Raw genomic sequence first — 18,947 nt, 5'->3', positions numbered from 1 at the left:
TCCCTTAACTAATATTCAATCTTGTCTATTTTATTACCTTCACAGACTTCACCTAACACAAGTAGGGAATATTCATCAACATATTGATACAACTTTACTGTGGCTTGAAAATTGTGCAGAAAATTAAGAGAAAAGTCAGAACCATGTAAACTATGATTAACAGTCCCCCTAAAAATCCACAGTTCTTTTAAAGTTATCATTTTATAAAGTTTTTAGACAAGATATATTTTCCTCTAGTTTAATCAGTCTTACATTCCATTTTTTTCTCCAGTAAGGTGACAAAGATTATCACTGGTATAAATGCCTTCCTTTATTTCACCTATTGTAGTGCCTTTCCATGAATCCAACTGGTGCGAAAGTTGCCCTTTTATTTACTTCAAAGTAACAAAGCTATTATGATAAACTAAGTCAAGAGGACATAAACTTAAAGCAGCATTTCATGAACATACTTTTAACCAACTTTTCACTGAGAACAATGTGACTCAAATTAAAATGTTCTTTTGTAACTAGTTATATATGTTCTTGAAAATAATTAATGAAGAACAATTTTCCAAAGATTGAAAACTGACCTTCTAATGGTGAACATTTTATATTTACTCATAGATACCAAATATAAGCAATATATTTGTGCAGCATATTCTTCACAGTCCTGCTTTCTTTGTCATATTTTTAATTCCTATTAAACTGATAAAATATTCACAGCTGGTAAAATGAAGCAATTTTCTATAAGTATATACATTCAAGGACTCATTGTCCAACAATTAAACCTTACAGTTATTTGGGAGAATTGAAACTCTTCAATGTTATGTAGAGTCTTGCATTTCTTGTAGTGAATATTAACAAAGTTCTTCTATTTTAGAGGAAAGCAAGCAATTTTAGCTTTAGAATTAATAACCCATTGTATCTTCCTAGCAGGATTATTTTTAACAGTCTAAACTGGAATCAGCACTAATGGTCGTCATGGACAAATAAATTATAAATCACACAGAGCAGTGCTTTACAGCAAGTTCTAACTCCTGCTGCACACCACATGGATGAATCTCAAAACACAATGTTAAGCAAAAGAAAACTGTCACCAGGAAAATCATGCCATGTGATTCCTAAAACTAGGTCAAGCTAAAACATAGTGTTTAGGGATGCAAGCTTAGGTGGCCAAACTATATAGGGAAGCAAGAAAATAATCATAACACAGGTCACTCTAGTGGTTATCTTTTCAGAAGGGGGAGGGGACAGAGATGAGGAAGGGGCAAGGGAGGACTTCCAGGGTCTTCCAATCCTCTTTCTTGACTTGGCTGCCGGTGCATGAATATTCGCAACGATGAACCAGTGAGCTGTACATTTTCATTCTATTCACCTTTAACATAGTGTGAAGGTTAAGTATAGAGAAAGTGGGACATAACCTTATGCTAATTTCTGAGGGTACTAAGTCTGATGTAATGACATTCCTTGTCATTGGAAACGTTTTGAACTATTAGATACTATTTGTTTTTTTAAAAGAGTGTTATTTATCCGATAAAACCTGCTAACAAACCTTGGAGTACAGTTCTCAAGGCCGTGTGTATGTGTGTGTCTGAGAGAGAGGGAAAGGCGGAAAGAGGGAGAAGGGAGTGGAAAAGAACAGAGGCTGTTTTTGGTTATTAAAAAATTTTTTTTATTGAAGTAGGGTTGATTTACAATGCTGTGCCAATCTCTGCTGTACAGCAAAGTGACTCAGTTATATAGAAATTATTTTTTATATTATTTTCCATTATGGTTGATCACAGGATATTGAATAGTTCCCTGTACTATACAATAGGACCTTGTTGTTTATCCATCCTATATATAATAGTTTGCATCTGCTAACCCCAAACTCCCAGTCCTGCCCTCCCCGACCCCCCTCCCCCTTGGCAACCACAAGTCTATTCTCTATGTCTGTGAGTCTGTTTCTGTTTTGTAGCTAGGTGGGAAAGAATAGAGTTTTACTTACTGATGGACTGAAGATTAATAGCATCTTCTATAAATTATCTTTCTCTATATTACAGTGTCAGGAAAACAAAGGCATCCCAGGATGAGCTCAGAGCTGGGAACAAAGACACCTCTGTATCATGATGCTAATGGAAGGAACTTGTACATTCTAGCTGTTACCAATAATGGAATAAACTTCTGGCTGTTACTAATAATGAAATAATCTTCTAGCGCCCTAATTCTTAGGACTCCTGTGATCCATTTGATAATCGGTACCTCAGCCTTTCAGCTCTGCTAGAGTTACAAGGCGATTTATTTTAATTGCATCCTCTCACTCCCTTCTCTCAAAAAAACAATCTTTTGCCAAATTTTCCCCCACACATAGTTTATTATAGATGTAGGTTGTAAAACATTCTGTACTTGTATCTTTCTATGGATGCGATAAAATTGGAGAACATACCTGTGGTTCTACATCAAGCCACAGTGAAAGGTTGACGCATCTCTTCATGCATAATATTCTGTGGGTCAAGCTGTTGCATGATGGCATGTCAATAGAAACTGGCCTATTTTAGAACTATAATAAGATTTTCAAATACTTCTTAATCATAAGAGTTATGGTTATGTACTGCAATATGTATAATTCTCTGAGATTTAAAATAAAACCCCAGAGCCACAAAAACTTAAATAAAATATGACTGAATATTATTTCTAGCTGGCCTACCTACATTTCCTTAGTGGAAGGGAAAAAAGTAGGAATAAAAGCCCTTTTTATTGAAAAGAGTTTGGAAAGTGAAGACAACTCTTTTCAATTCAATTCTTTGTTAGTAGAAAAAGAGGAAAGATAATGTTATAGCTGTCAGCAGATTTCTGGCACTTGGAGGAAGAGCATCATTTCAACAGAGGAGCTAACAATATCTTCAAAGGTCATCATGCAGGTATAAAATGAGGAACATTCGTCCATTGACTATTGCTACGACCTCCTCTTGGACTTTGAGTCTAAAAACTTGGCAACTCAGAACTTTATCCAGTATTTTGGGTGTCAAATCCTCCATGATGTGCAAGTTAGAAGGTGTTTTTATTTGCAAAATGCCATTCCCTTTCAGAAGTTGAACTCATTAAATGTCAAGATTGAAACACTGATTTTTAAGCTGAAGTTTAGAAATAATAGATGAAGATTTGTGTTAACGGAGAGTCAGCACTGAAAGCCAGACATGACAGTCATAGTATTTAAAGAGTAAGAATACCTGAAATTAAGCATTTTGTAAAGAGAGGGGTTTTCATCCATCCACGTAAGGTTCTGACATTTAAGATATGTTCCTTCCGTTTTGTTCACAGGCTCACCTCGTAGCAGCTTTTGAAAAGAGTTTAGGGAATATGACTGGCCGACTGCAAAGTCTAACCATGACAGCGGAACAGAAGGTATGTTCAGGAATTGCCACTGGGGCTTGAAATAAGATAGGAAGTTGCATAGGGTATTTAAACAATACCTGAGATGCAGCTCCTTAGAAATAATACTGAGAGGATCCATTCTAAAGTAAATTGGAACAATGGCAAGATAATACCTTTTCTTTTCAGATTTTAATTTAAAGAATTATGATTCAGATTAACCTATATTGGAACACACACACACACACACACACACATGTTCTTTTCAGGCAGTCTGTTATTTTACTTCTGACTGGAACTATTGAAAGAATACCAAATGTTAAGAAAAAGAAACAGGAGAAGAGTTAGAATATTCTAGGAATAATTTAATGCAGTTGATGAGAATTGCACTCTGACAAGAATTTTCACAAATTCATGGTCTATAAGCCCAGTTATAGACCATGGCTGTGATCTGAGATACTCATGAAGAAGGCCTGAAACAGAAGTTAGGGTTCTGTAAAGTAAGGGGCCTTACGTTACAGTATCCACGAGACAAGGAACAGTCCTGCATAATTTTGGAGTAACAAGACTAGATGGCATCTGGGGATGCTGTCTTTGAAGTAAAGCTAAGCTACATCAAAAGCTTTAAAATAAACGTGAAGGATTTTATGGAGTAGAAGAAGGAATGGTTTAAAAAAAAAAAAAAGCAACAGAGAATTTGGTTCACAAAGGCAGAAATATCAAAAGGTCCACACTGGATAGAAAGGATCTGGACACTTTCCATATGATGACCAGTAACTTACCTCCCTGCCATTAATTTGGTGGCCCTAACCTGAGTCCTTGGATGAGTGTCTAAAAAGTCTCTAAAATTGTGTGGAAATATTTGTAAAAATGGCATATGTGCATAATATGAGCAGATTTCCATAGTTTTCATCTAATTTTCAAAAAGATCCATATCTAAATAGTTTTGGATAATTTCAACTGATATAGAATCAGTTCCTATATCTTTCCATAGGGATGGCTTCGATTTTGGCTTCAGTTCTGTAAAATATGGCTTTGGCTTTAAAGAACTAGCATGTGTTATTGAGTTTTGTCAGTTTACTACTTTTTTTAAAGTTAAAAAAAAAAAAACAAAACTGAACAGTCCAATTAAACCAAAAGAGAAAATCGAATATTCGTATAGTTGCCTGGTATAATTATAGAACTGTATTCTGTTTGCCCTTATCTTTCATTCTCCTATTTCATAGCTCTCCCCTGCCCATGAAAGAGAACACTGTCCATCCCTGTCAAGCCTGCTCTGAAAGAGAAGATAACAAACTCCTTTGACCACATACATGTTGTCTTAATCTTTTTTTTTTGGGGGGGATACAATTTACCATTTCACTATGTAACATAAGAACTCAGCAAATAGGATTACAAGGCCTTTTTAAGGGCATACAGGTGGGAAAGATTATAAATGTTGGAGTCCAGTAGCGTCAAGTTTGAATCTCGGCGAGGTCTCTCAAGAACTGGAGAATCTCCCTTTCGTAACCCTCAATTTTGTCATTATAGAAGTGAGAGTTATAATAACTACCTTGTAGAATCATTCTGAGGAGTGAGATACTGTAATATGCCACAGGTAGTGGATAGTCAACAAATGTTACCTTTCTTTATATTTCTCTCTTTTTCCTTAAAAAATGTAAGATAAACCAAATTCATCATTGGTTATATGCCAGGCATATTGCTAGAAATCATGGTTAGTATTTAAGTCTCAATATCTTTAAAAAATCAAAATTTATATATTTTGCCTCTCCATGTTTCCTTCAGCTCTTTTTTATTTGTAGGCAAATTTCTCATCGAAATTGGAAATATATACATGTTTGTTAATTTATAATGTCTATGAAATTTCCTGAATATTTTAGAATACATCTCCATAATACAAAGAATTATATAATTGTTTGCACATTATCCTTGAAATAACATTGCCAAAATTGTAAAGTTTTCTCAGAAGATATCATGATGTCTGCAATTGCCCTTGCCATTTTTTTAAGTGAAAGTAGAATGGTTGCTCTTTTAATTGAAATATGTATACACACAAAACGATGCTTATTTTATTTTCTCAACATTAGGTTTTTTAACATTCACATTAGCATTATATTTTATTAACAATGTTTATTTCATTATATTATTTATTTAACAATGTTTATTTTAGTAATCTGAGATTTATAACTTGCTTTTTTCCAGAGTGGTTTTGAGAATCTTATAAAGTTTATTGGATTATGATATAACACAATTCAATGACAGAATCTAGTGAAAACCAGTAGAGGAATGTATATAACAAGATGCTTGAGCCTAGGTAATTACCACCCCAAAGTAGAAATTCACTGAACTGAATTGATCTCAAGGAAGCTAAGGCACAAAGGGACATTGCTTGGCATGTTTAGTTTTCATTTTCTGACCAGAAGAGCATAATTTAGATTGAAGAGACAAACTTTCAGACACTGAATTCAAGGACAAATTTATTGTAAAATTTCTTAAATTGGGGTCATGAAATAACAAAAGACAAAATCTCTGTTCAAATAGACATTTCTCTAAAAGCTGAGGGCATAACATTTAATATATTTCAGGAAAGCCGTTTTCTTCAGGGAGCTGAGATAAAAGGGCATATTGTTCTCTGGTGATCCAACAATCCTGGGAAAAAAGAGCAGAGAATATAAAGCAGAGGTTTTGAAACTCTGTCCTAGACTTCCAAGGTTCCTTTGTCCATTTAGTTATGCACCAAAGTTATAATGAATTTCTGTTGTGTATGAGATACTGTTCTAGCTACTGAGAATTCAGCAGTGAAATACACACACACACATACACACACACATACTTATATGCTAGTTTATAACCAGTTATAATATAAAATAGAGTTTATATTCTAGTAGGTGACAGATTATGATAAAAATATAATTCAACTATATGGGAATTTCAGGTGAAAATAAGGACCACTGAAAAATTTAAAGCTAAGAATGAGTATATTGGGAAGCAAGGTAGGATGCTAACACATGAAGAACCAAAGGCCAAGTTGGGTGCATGTGCTTGGGTATCTACTTAAGAAATAGATAAACTAGAAAAAAAAGAAAGAAAGAAAGAGATAAACTAAACTAGGACTCAGATCCAAGACTCCTGCTTCAGTGTGTGATTTTCAACAATCATATGGCATTAATAGCCTGAAAATTGTATCAAAATTTTAGTTAGGTTTATAGACCAAAATCACTCCCTTGAATAATGTTCTAAATTTTTTCCTTGTTTCCAGATGCCAAGTCACACCGATTCTCTTGCTAAATGTATGTGCCAAAACACTGCTTTTGTATACTTGTAGCCTGGTAAAAATAAATAAACAAATAAAAATAAAAGAAAGAAAAGACATGTATGAATAACTCAGGAGGCATAAAATATGAGGTGCAATTAGAAATATAACAGGACAATGTCCTGAGTGTTCTCACAGAGAACCATTGCATTTTCACACTAGCTTTGGTGGGGGGGAGGGGGGGGTTGGGTTTTTTTTGTGTGTGTGGTTTTTTGTTTTGTTTTGTTTTTTATTGAAGTATAGTTGATTTACAATGTTGTGTTAATTTCAGGTATACAGCAAAATGATTCAGTTATATATATAGTTATAGAATAGTTATATCTATTCTTTTTCAAATTCTTTTCCCTTATAGGCTATTACAAAATATCGAGTATAGTTCCCTATGCTATACAGCAGGTCCTTGTTGGTTATCTCTTTTTTATATGGTAATGTGTATATATTAATCCCAAACTCCTATTTTTTCCCCCCTCCCCTTTCCCCTTTAGTAACCATAAGTTTGTTTTCTATGTCTGTTTGTCTATTTACATTAGTTTTAGAGGAGAGGTGGCCAAGAGGAGCCTTGTCAGGCTCTGGGAGGATGAAAAAAATTAATTCAGGAGAGATAGAGGACCACGTGTCATAGAGGAAGGAACACCATGAGTGTGAACAGCAAGGAGGGAAATTATGGGAGACATTAAGGGAAAAAGAAGGAATGTGGAGGGAAATGTGGAACCAAGGCTTGAAGGATATCTAAGGAATCTGGCCCTTGGAAACAGGGAGCCATTCAAAGTTTTTTGACACTAGGCTCACATGATAAAAGTTAGTTAATGAAGATCAGTCTAGCAGCATTTCCCAGTAGTTTAACAGCATTCCCTGTAGCTGCCAGAAGACCATGTGTTATGGAACAGTAAGTCTATAAATAAGAGTAATTAAGATAATTGTCAGTAATGCTGCCCAGAGGGTGACATTATCTCTAGGTATCCCCTGTACCTAAGGCTCAACAGACTGTGATGGTGACATAGTTTGATCAAGAATTTTACCTGGATTTCAGGTCCTTGTCCCTTAACTAGTACTTTTCCACCCAGATTCTTTAAAAGAATTAAGACTGAATGCCCTGAAGCATCTATTATATGTGATGAAATGGCTTCTTTTCAGTGCATCTAGAGTGGTACTAGCTACGTACCATTCGTATCAGAAATGAAAAAATTGTCACTCAAATTATTGTTCAGGGTTTTATTTTCTTATGCTGCAATAAAGGTCATCAAAATGATAAGAATTCTGCAAATCTATATTTTTATGAATGAAATTTTTACACAACTACTGCTAAATCCTTGCAAATTTACTAAGGCTATATACTCATTGATAATTAGAAGACTTTCAAATCACTTCCTTATATCTGTAGTGCCAGAGGCAATTAGAACATATGTTAAGGTGTGGTAGATTAGTCTTGTTAGAAGGTCAGAGCATGACAGAGGAATATATTTTTGTTTGAGTAGTGGAGCTCAGATCTTGATTCTATGCTAACTATAAAGTCTAGGGTTTGCTCATGCTTACCTCTGTGAAACTGCTTTTTTGGATGACTAGATGAATAGACACTTAAATGTTAAAACTTAGAAAATTCAAAACCAACTCTCTGGAAATAGATAATGTAGAAGCTAAAATTTTAGTTGAATTGGGTCTTTACATTAACTCCTAGTTCAGGTTAAATATTCATCATCTAGAAGTGTTTTTTAAAATTTATCACTAGACTCAGAAAATATATTCATTAGCCTTTTAGGGCATAGGATAATTTGAATCTGTAAGTTACTTATGGATTCAAGTTACTTGTGCTACGGGGGTTTGATGAATTCAGTTCATTTAGTTAGAACCAGGACTGGCCAGGTTCTTTCAGCAGAAAACTTCACAAAATTTCAAGACACATACGAAGGGTTGGAGAGTGGGTTGTGTTCAAAGCAACTATAGCTAGATAATGTGAGATTAACTGTGTCAATGTGAGGAAGCAAAAGACTGGTTTAGTGGAAAAATTTTAAGAGCCTTGCCTAGAAGGTCAAGTAGAAGGTCAGGCTGGTTGATGAGATTTGTTGCCAAGCTGTAAGATTCTCAATAAGGCCTGTGTCCAGGAGAAATTTGGAAACAGGTCAGATGTCGTTAGGAAGTTAGATTGGAAAAACACGGAGCAACGCCAGTATTATGACACAATATTTGATCATTTGATCACTTTATTTTGAAGCATTTCAAGTCTGACCTTGATAGCTTGTTTAGCCTCAGAGGCATGTACAAAACAGTTAGAAGAGATACTGACTCCATCCAGCCTCTTATACACAAGAAACTCACATAGACTACATTACTGGAATCTCACGTGGTCAGCCTATGTTTGGGGCATCATTATCTTGAATGGCTCATTGTAGGTAAATGAAATTTGAGTTCGGTTCTCACGTTTTAAAGTATCATTTTTGAAAAGTGGAAAATATCAATAAAATATTATCTGATCATCTTATTCCCAAGACCCTCTGAAGAGTTACTCCAGCCCCAATCTTCTCTTTGGGAGAAGAGTAGGAAACTGAAAACTACTAAATTAGAGGAACAAACTTCAAATTCATCTCTTGATGCTATCTACCTTTTCCAGGTTCTTTCTGAAGGTTTAATAGGGATTCTCAAAACTTAAGTTATCTTCTATTAGGTCACCTTTAAAATGAAAAGACTATGTGAAAATATTTCAGATTATCAAACGATTTTATAGTTGGTTATCTCTGGAACTCACTTCTAATTATTTTTCTAATCCACACTCCCTGCCACGGCCAAAACTAAAACAGGGAGTCCATAGTTGTCCTTGGCGATGGCACTGCAAGCTCCATGATTATAGACATCTTAGAGAATATGTACCTTAAAAATAAATGTGGGCAATCAACTATAATTACAAAGGGGAAAAAAGGAAGGCTAGAAATAAACTATTTAGAAATTTCTGTCTCAGTCCAGTTTTCATTCTAAAATGCTTTATATTCATCACTATACACTTTTGGAAAAGAGAGAAAGGAAAACCCACTTTGTTGCCATCCAAAGGAAGTGATTCCACTGATTTAGCCACATTGAGACTTTCACTTTATAATGAATAATAAAGTTATTGATGTTTTTAGTATATAGCATCGTAAGTGATCAGACACCCTCTTGTTAAAATATGCAGTGGAGTTGAAGTTTTACATCATTCTTTGAAGAGAAGAAACACCTGTTTAACATAGACCAGACATTTGAACAAAATCGTCCCAACATTTACTGAGATCAGATCATAAATCAGGTGAAAAGATAAACTCTTGGACAGCTAAACAAGCTGAATGCATTAAATGGTCTGGATGCATAGAGAAGGAACCTGTTCATTTTTCCTCAAAGGAAAACTAAGAGGTGTCATGTGGATGGAGACGTGTCACCATGGCCCTTAAGGGTGAAGGATGTTCAAAGCACAGGAGGAAATCACATGGAAAGACTCAGAGAAAGAGGTGGTGCTCGTTTGAATGATGGTGAGGGTGGATCTCATTAACTGAAGTAAGAAAAAAGGAAGGGACTTTTGCAGATATGGAGAGATAACTAGTTCAGGTTTAACAGACTATCAGTGTAGAATTTAACTATCTTTTTTTTAAATTTTTAAATTTCATTTTATTTTTTTATACAGCAGGTTCTTATTAGTCATCAATTTTATACACATCAGTGTATACATGTCAATCCCATTCGCCCAATTCATCCCGCCACCACCTCCAACCCCCGCTGCTTCCCCCCCTTGGTGTCCATACGTATGTTCTCTACATGTGTGTCTCAACTTCTGCCCTGCAAACCGGTTCATCTGTACCATTTTTCTAGGTTCCACATATATGCATTAATATATGATATTTGTCTTTCTCTTTCTGACTTACTTCACTCTGTATGACAGTTGCTAGATCCATCCATGTCTCAACAGATGACCCAATTTCATTCCTTTTTAGGGCTGAGAAATATTCCATTGTGTATATGTACCACATCTTCTTTATCCCCTCGTCTGTCGATGGGCATTTAGGTTGCTTCCATGACCTGGCTACTGTAAATAGTGCTGCAATGAACACTGGGGTGCATGTGTCTTTTTGAATTATGGTTTTCTCTGGATATATGCCCAGTAGTGGGATTGCTGGATCATATGGTAATTCTATTTTTAGTTTTTTAAGGAAACTGCATAACGTTCTCTGTAGTGGCTGTATCAATTTACATTCCCAACAACAGTGCAAGAGGGTTCCCTTTTCTCCCCACCCTCTCCAGCATTTGTTGTTTGTAGATTTTCTGATGATGTCCATTCTAACTGGTGTGAGGTGATACCTCATTGTAGTTTTCATTTGCATTTCCCTATAATTAGTGATGTTGAGCAGCTTTTCATGTGCTTCTTGGCCATCTGTATGTCTTCTTTGGAGAAATGTCTATTTAGGTCTTCTGCCCATTTTTGGATTGGGTTGTTTGTTTTTTTAATATTGAGCTGCATGAGCTGATTATATATTTTGGAGATTAATCCTTTCTCCGTTGATTCATTTGCAAATACTTTCTCCCATTCTGAAGGTTGTCTTTTCGTCTTGTTTATGGTTTCCTTTGCTGTGCAGAAGCTTTTAAGTTTCATTAGGTCCCATTTGTTTATTTTTGTTTTTATTTCCATTACTCTAGGAGGTAGATCAAAAAGATCTTCCTGTGACTTATGTCAAACAGTGTTCTTCCTAAGTTTTCCTCTAACAGTTTTATAGTGTCTGGTCTTACATGTAGGTCTCTAATCCATTTTGAGTTTATTTTTGTGTATGGTGTTAGGGAGTGTTCTAATTTCATTCTTTTACATGTAGCTGTCCAGTTTTCCCAGCACCACTTACTGAAGAGACTGTCTTTTCTCCATTGTATATCCTTGCCTCCTTTGTCATAGATTAGTTGACCATAAATGCATGGGTTTATCTCTGAGCTTTCTATCTTGTTCCCTTGATCTATATTTCTGCTTTTGTGCCAGTACCATATTGTCTTGATTACTGTAGCTTTGTAGTATAGTCTGAAGTCAAGGAGTCTCATTCCTCCAGCTCTGTTTTTTTCCCTCAAGACTGCTTTGGCTATTCAGGGTCTTTTGTGTCTCCATACGAATTTTAAGATTTTTTGTTCTAGTTCCATAAAAAATGCCATTAGTAATTTGATAGGGATTGCATTGAATCTGTAGATTGCTTTGGGTAGCATAGTCATTTTCACAATATTGATTCTTCCAATCCAAGAACATGGTATATCTCTCCATCTGTTTGTATCATCTTCAATTTCTTTCATCAGTGTCTTATAGTTTTCTGCATACAGGTCTTTTGTCTCCCTAGGTAGGTTTACTCCTAGGTATTTTATTCTTTTTGTTGCAGTGGTAAATGGGAGTGTTTCCTTAATTTCTCTTTCAGATTTTTCATCATTAGTGTGTAGGAATGCAAGAGATTTCTGTGCATGAATTTCATATCCTGCAACTTTACCAAATTCATTCATTAGCTCTACTAGTTTTCTGTTGGCATCTTTAGGATTCTGTATGTATAGTATCATGTCATCTGCAAACTATGACAGTTTAACTTCTTCTTTTCCAATTTGTATTCCTTTTATTTCTTTTTCTTCTCTGATTGCCATGGCTAGGACTTCAAAAACTATGTTGAATAATACTGGTGAGAGTGGACATCCTTGTCTTGTTCCTGATCTTAGAGGAAATGCTTTCAGTTTTTCACCATTGAGAATGATATTTGCTGTGGGTTTGTCATATATGGCCTTTATTATGTTGAGGTAGGTTCCCTCTTTGCCCAGTTTCTGGAGAGTTTTTATCATAAATGGGTGTTGAATATTGTCAAAAGCCTTTTCTGCATCTATTGAGATGATCATATGGTTTTTATTCTTCAATTTGTTAATATGCTGTATCACGTTGATTGATTTACATATATTGAAGAATCCTTGCATCCCTGGGATAAATCCCACTTGATCATAGTGTATGTGCCTTTTATTGTGTTGTTGGATTCTGTTTGCTAGTATTTTGTTGAGGATTTTTGCATCTATATTCATCAGTGATACTGGTATATAATTTTCTTTTTTTGTAGTATCTTTGTCTGGTTTTCGTTTCAGGGTGATGGTGGCCTCATAGAATGAGTTTGGGAGTGTTCCTTCCTCCGCAATTTTTGGGAGAGTTTGAGAAGGATGGGTGTTAGCTCTTTTCTAAATGTTTGATAGAATTCACCTGTGAAGCCATCTGGTCCTGGACTTTTGTTTGTTGGAAGATTTTTTGTGTGTGTGTGTGGTACGCGGGCCTCTCACTGCTGTGGCCTCTCCCATTGTGGAGCACAGGCTCCGGACGCGCAGGCTCAGCTGCCATGGCTCAGGGGCCCAGCCGCTCCGCAGCATGTGGGATCTTCCCGGACTGGGGCACAAATCCGTGTCCCCTGCATCGGCAGGCGGACTCTCAACCACTGCGCCACCAGGGAAGCCCTGTTGGAAGATTTTTAATCACAGTTTCAATTTCATTACTTGTGATTGGGCTGTTCATAGTTTCAATTTCTTCCTGATTCAGTCTTGGAAGGTTATACCTCTCTAAGAATTTGTCCATTTCTTCCAGGTTCTCCATTTTATTGACATAGAGTTGCTTGTAGTATTCTCTTAAGATGCTTTGTGTTTCTGCATTGTCTGTTGTAACTTCTTTTTCACTTGTAATTTTATTGATTTGAGTCCTCTCCCTCTTTTTCTTGATGAGTCTGGCTAATGGATTATCAATTTTGTTTTTCTTCTCAAAGAACCAGCTTTTAGTTTTATTGATCTTTGCTATTGTTTTCTTTGTTTCTATTTCATTTATTTCTGCTGTGATCTTTATGATTTCTTTCCTTCTGCTAACTTTGGGTTTTGTTTGTTCTTCTTTCTGTAGTTCCTTTAGGTGTAAGGTTAGATTGTTTACTTGAGATTTTTCTTGTTTCTTGAAGTAGGCTTGTATAGCTATAAACTTCCCTCTTAGAACTGCTTTTGTCACATCCCATAGGTTTTGGATCGTCCAGTTTTCATTGTCATTTGTCTCTAGGTATTTTTTGATTTCCTCTTTGATTTCTTCAGTGATCTCTTGCTTATTTAGTAACATACTGTTTAGCCTCCATGTGTTTGTGTTTTTTTACGTTTTTTTCCCTGTAATTCATTTCTAATCTCATAGCGTTGTGGTCAGAAAAGATGCTTGATATAATTTCAATTTTCTTAAATTTACTGAGGCTTGATTTGTGACCCAAGATGTGATCTATCCTGGAGAATGTTCCATGCTCACTTGAGAAGAAAGTGTGATCTGCTGTTTTTGGATGGAATGTCCTACAAATATCAATTAAATCTATCTGGTCTATTGTGTCATTTAAAGCTTCTGTTTCCTTATTTATTTTCACTTTGGATGATCTGTACATTGGTGTAAGTGAGGTTTTAAAGTCCCCCACTATCATTGTGTTACTGTCGATTTCCTCTTGTATAGCTGTTAGCAGTTGCCTTATATATTGTGGTGCTCCTATGTTGGGTGCATATATATTTATAATTGTTATATCTTCTTCTTGGATTGATCCCTTGATCATTATGTAGTGTCCTTCCTTGTCTCTTGTAACATTCTTTGTTTTAAAGTCTATTTTATCTAATGTGAGTATTGCTATTCCAGCTTTCTTTTGATTTCCATTTGCATGGAATATCTTTTTCCATCTCCTCACTTTCGGTCTGTATGTGTCCCTAGGTCTGAAGTGGGTCTCTTGTAGACAGCACATATATGGGTGTTATTTTTGTATCCATTCAACAAGCCTGTATCTTTTGGTTGGAGCATTTAATGCATTCACATTTAAGATAATTATCAATATGTATGTTCCTATTACCATTTTCTTAATTGTTTTGGGTTTGGTTTTGTAGGTCCTTTTCTTCTCTTGTGTTTCCCACTTAGAGAAGTTCCTTTAGCATTTGTTGTAAAGCTGGTTTGGTGGTGCTGAATTCTCTTAGCTTTTGCTTATCTGTAAAGCTTTTGATTCCTCCATCGAATCTGAATGAGATCCTTGACAGGTAGAGTAATCTTGGTTGTAGGTTCTTTCCTTTCATCACTTTAATTATATCACGCCACTCCCTTGTGGCTTGTAGAGTTTCTGCTGAGAAATCAGCTGTTAACCTTATGGGAGTTCCCTTGTATGTTATTTGTCATTTTTCCCTTGCTGCTCTCAATAATTTTTCTTTGTCTTTAATTTTTGTCAATTTGATCACTATGTATCTTGGCGTGTTTCTCCTTGGGTTTGTCCTGTGTGAGACCCTCTGTGCTTCCTGGACTTAGGTGGCTATTTCCTTTCCCATGTTAGGGAAGTTTTCTACTATAATCTCTTCAAATATTTTCTCGGGTCCTTTCTCTCTCTCTTCTCCTTCTGGGACCCCTATAAAGTGAATGTTGTTGCATTTAATGTTGTCCCAGAGGTCTCTTAGGCTGTCTTCATTTCTTTTCATTCTTTTTTCTTTATTCTGTTCCACAGCAGTGAATTCCACCATTCTGTCTTCCAGGTCACTTATCCATTCTTCTGCCTCAGTTATTCTGCTATTGATTCCTTCTAGTGTATTTTTCATTTCTGTTATTGTATTGTTCATCTCTGTTTGTTCTTTAATTCTCCTAGGTCTTTGTTAAACATTTCTTGCATCTTCTCAATCTTTGCCTCCATTCTTTTTCCGAGGTCCTGGATCATCTTCACTATCATTATCTGAATTCTTTTTCTGGAAGGTTGCCTATCTCCACTTCATTTAGTTGTTTTTCTGTGGTTTTATCTTGTTCCTTCAACTGGTACATAGCCCTCTGACTTTTCATCTTGTCTATCTGTGAATGTGGTTTTTGTTCCACAGGCTGCAGGATTGTAGTTCTTCTTGCTTCTCTAACTATCTTTTTTTTTTTTTAACTATCTTTTTAATTAAAGACAATTTATACTTACAAAGTTCTCCAAAAGAACTGCTAATCTGAATTTGGCTAAACTAATTATTTCATAGATGTTTTTTTCCCACATTATATAACGAATATATTTCTTACTTAGTTATTCTTCCTTTGGGCTTATTGTGCCACACTGAGTAACAACTACCCTGCTAATATCTGTTGTTGTTAAAAATATACTTAAAATTTTAGAAAGTGATCATTCTTCTATTTCATTAAACATAGTTTTCTGAAAAATCAATATTACCTGAACATTTTACTTCTAATTAAAAAAAAAAAGTTTTTAGAAGAGGTTTCTCTAGAAAAGAGTAGAATTTTGACAGTAAAATAAGTCAGCCAACCCATAAAATTAAGCTAAATTTTTAGACATTTGTATGAGATTTCAATTTCATTTTTCCTCTTTAAACCTAAAGCCAAATGTTTTAGTAGATTTTTAATCCGAAGTACAAGCACTGTTGATTTTAAATTCAAGGATGAAAATCTGACTTTTTTTAAAATTTAACATTCATCTTAGTCTATATGTTATAAAATTAACTATTTAAATTATGTGATTCACTAAGTATGCACTATAGGTGTTCTTTTGTGAATAAATTCCTGGTAAAAGCAGAATGGATTTCCAATAAATATTTCATCACTTCGGAGATTTATTTTAAATGGGAAGTAGATTCAATTTTGGTACAATAATCTATTACTAGTTGGGCAAGGGACAGAATATAGATAAAACTTGGAGAGACTGAGAAATTATGATGAATTGTATTTGAATTTGTCATGTTATTGTCAGTTTTCACAAACATGTTCTTTTTCCTTTATGATAAATAAATGCAAATGAAATTATACTCAAGTATCTGAAGATCCATCTATGAATCCAGGAGGTCGCTATTGATTTTCTATTATGAGATTCTTTGACTTATAAGCTATTAAAAGTCTATAAGAGGGTTTGTTTTTTTAAAAATACCTAACTGTCTTTTATCAGGAATATGCCAGATACTCAGAGAAGATAGATATATGAGATGCCAAGTATCTATTCCGAACTTGGATATCGTTTCAATTAGCACCATCTATCTTTTTTTTAAAAAAATGTCTAAGGCTGGGATAGCCATTGGACATTCTCATGTATGAAGCAGTTTCCTGCAGCGGCAGTTGTCACTGTCCTGCCTTTTTTCATATATACTGGGAGACATTAAGTAGGGATAAACTGCTTACCACAGAGTGAAGAACCCAAGCCTGATTCTTTGGCTTTCTGCCAAAGAAAGAAAATGGAGAAAATGATGAATGACAAACACGTTATGGAGGAATTCTGCCCCCCCCAGAGGCTGACAAGAATTCTAATTTTTAAGATTGCTATCACTGCCAAGAAGGATACTCTTTGTATTTGTGCACCTGTTGGAAATATTGCTTCTGATGAAACAGCACTCCAGTTCCTTGTTGTTGTGTTGGTGCTGTTATCTTATCTTCCTAATAGTGAGTCCTTTATTTCTGGTAAAGATATTCATTTAAATAACTATGGGAGATCAAATTTATACACGGATTTTCATTGAGATATAGCTTAAAATTACCCTTAATTCAATAAGAAAATAGATGTTTTATAAAAATTTGATTTGTAAGCTTTTTAAATAATTTAACTATTTTAAGGACTATACATTACATATTATTTCTATTCACTTTTTAAAAATTCCTGTATTGCTTTGGCTTGGTGAAACTAGATCTTCATACTAGGAATTTTGTTGGGTGAAAAGTGCCAGAATCTAAGATGACATATGGCATTTAATAGCAGTGAGTTAGGAATTAATTCTAGGTTTTGTTCTTGAATATAAAGAATCTATTTCCTAAGTGCAAAATAAATGAGAAAATCTAAAATCACTCATTTGACAAAAACTCAGGGTTTTCAGTTAACAGTAAATGCAATATGATGTACCAATGCAATAATAGTATTTATCTATGTAATATAATCATGGGTAGTATTAATAAGTTTGGTATCTAAAATGAGCAGTGTGATATCTTGCTTTATATGGTACTGGTCAGCTCTGGGTACCACCCTTTTAAATAAATAAAGACTGTTCAGACCACGTTTATAAGAGAATAACCAAGACATTATTTTTTAATTCTCTATTGCATTTACCTTCTTACATTTACAAGTAAGAGGTTGTAAGACACAACTTGAAAGGTCAGCCACGCATCTAAATCTACCAGGACGTTAGCACTACATAAAATCAAACTCATTTGATAGTGAGCTGTGAATAAGAATCTTTTACTTTTAAAGCTCCTAAATTCTGTTTGTTTCACAGGAGTCTGAACTGATCGAACTAAGAGAAACCATTGAAATGCTGAAGGCCCAGAACTCTGCTGCCCAGGCAGCCATTCAGGGAGCGCTCAATGGTCCAGACCACCCTCCCAAAGGTATGTTTAGAAATCTTGCCATTTTTCATCCAATCTACTAGGAATCTATTTTTATTTATTAATTAGAGCAAAGCTGCTTTTACTCAGTCACACTGCCTTTTATAATATATCAATATAAGTTGCTACTAAGGCAGTCAGAATCTCAGAATTTAAGAACAGTAGGCTTCAGTATCAAACTGACCTTAAGGAAATTGCTTCTACCGTCCAGCACTTTTCTCTCCACTTGATTTGGTGAAGGTGGGTCTGAGGAGGTTGGTTAATGTAGTCATATCTGCCTTCAAGCAAAACAAACCTGAGAAGGAGTATGAAGATCTAGACCTGTATGTAAAAATACAATAATCAATATGCTGAAGTAGTGGATACTGGGAGCAACTCGTCCTGGGTGGGGGCAATAAAAAGGTACATTTTCTGTAGAGAACTTACAAAACAGTAAGAAAATGGACTAAAAGTTGGTGTGTTTTTAATTATTACTATGCTTCAGCAATTGGAAGCAATGATAAAATCATCTTCTCTGCCACCACCCCACTCCTTAAATTGCCACTGAAGAAATACTCTGTGATAATGTCATGCCATTGTTTTCTTTACATAGGTTGTACTTATTCCTGTTCTGACTCTTTGCAGTAGCGTTCAATATGCTCAACTCTTTACCAGCTGAAAAATGGTTTCCTAAATCCTGAGTGCACTGTCATCATCTCTCTTCGCAGTTCCAGATGAATTTTGGGAAAGCTTGATGGAATCATTCAATGTCTTCAACAGCCAGTTACACTTCAGACCATGGGAGTGGGGTTTCTCTTTCTACTACTCCACCAAAACTGTTCTCTCCAGCATCAATAATGACTTAGATGACTCTAAATCCAGTACAAAATTTAAAATTCTTATTGTATTTGTTGTGCAAATAGCATTTGATGCTGATGTCCACTGCATCCTACTTGAAACGTTCACTTCTTCTAATGCTCATGACATCCACATTCTTAG

The 18,947-nt window shown here is 35.2% G+C and overlaps 1 protein-coding gene across 5 annotated transcripts in view; it reads left to right on the top strand.

The window, feature by feature from the left end:
- The window catches only part of NAV3 (neuron navigator 3), a 599,001-nt gene that overhangs the window by 539,956 nt on the left and 40,098 nt on the right, over window positions 1-18,947 (top strand). For all 5 annotated transcript variants that reach the window (XM_081248291.1, XM_081248290.1, XM_081248289.1 and 2 more), the window contains 2 exons: window positions 3,280-3,363; window positions 17,861-17,972. In XM_081248291.1, the coding sequence (XP_081104417.1) occupies window positions 3,280-3,363; window positions 17,861-17,972 (196 nt within the window). The remainder of the gene's footprint in view (window positions 1-3,279; window positions 3,364-17,860; window positions 17,973-18,947) is intronic.

The sequence above is a fragment of the Mesoplodon bidens genome, assembly GCF_964165515.1.
Source record: "Mesoplodon bidens genome assembly, chromosome: 11".
In the NCBI taxonomy this organism is placed as follows: domain Eukaryota; kingdom Metazoa; phylum Chordata; class Mammalia; order Artiodactyla; family Ziphiidae; genus Mesoplodon; species Mesoplodon bidens.
This window is presented reverse-complemented; position numbering and strand designations above follow the sequence as displayed.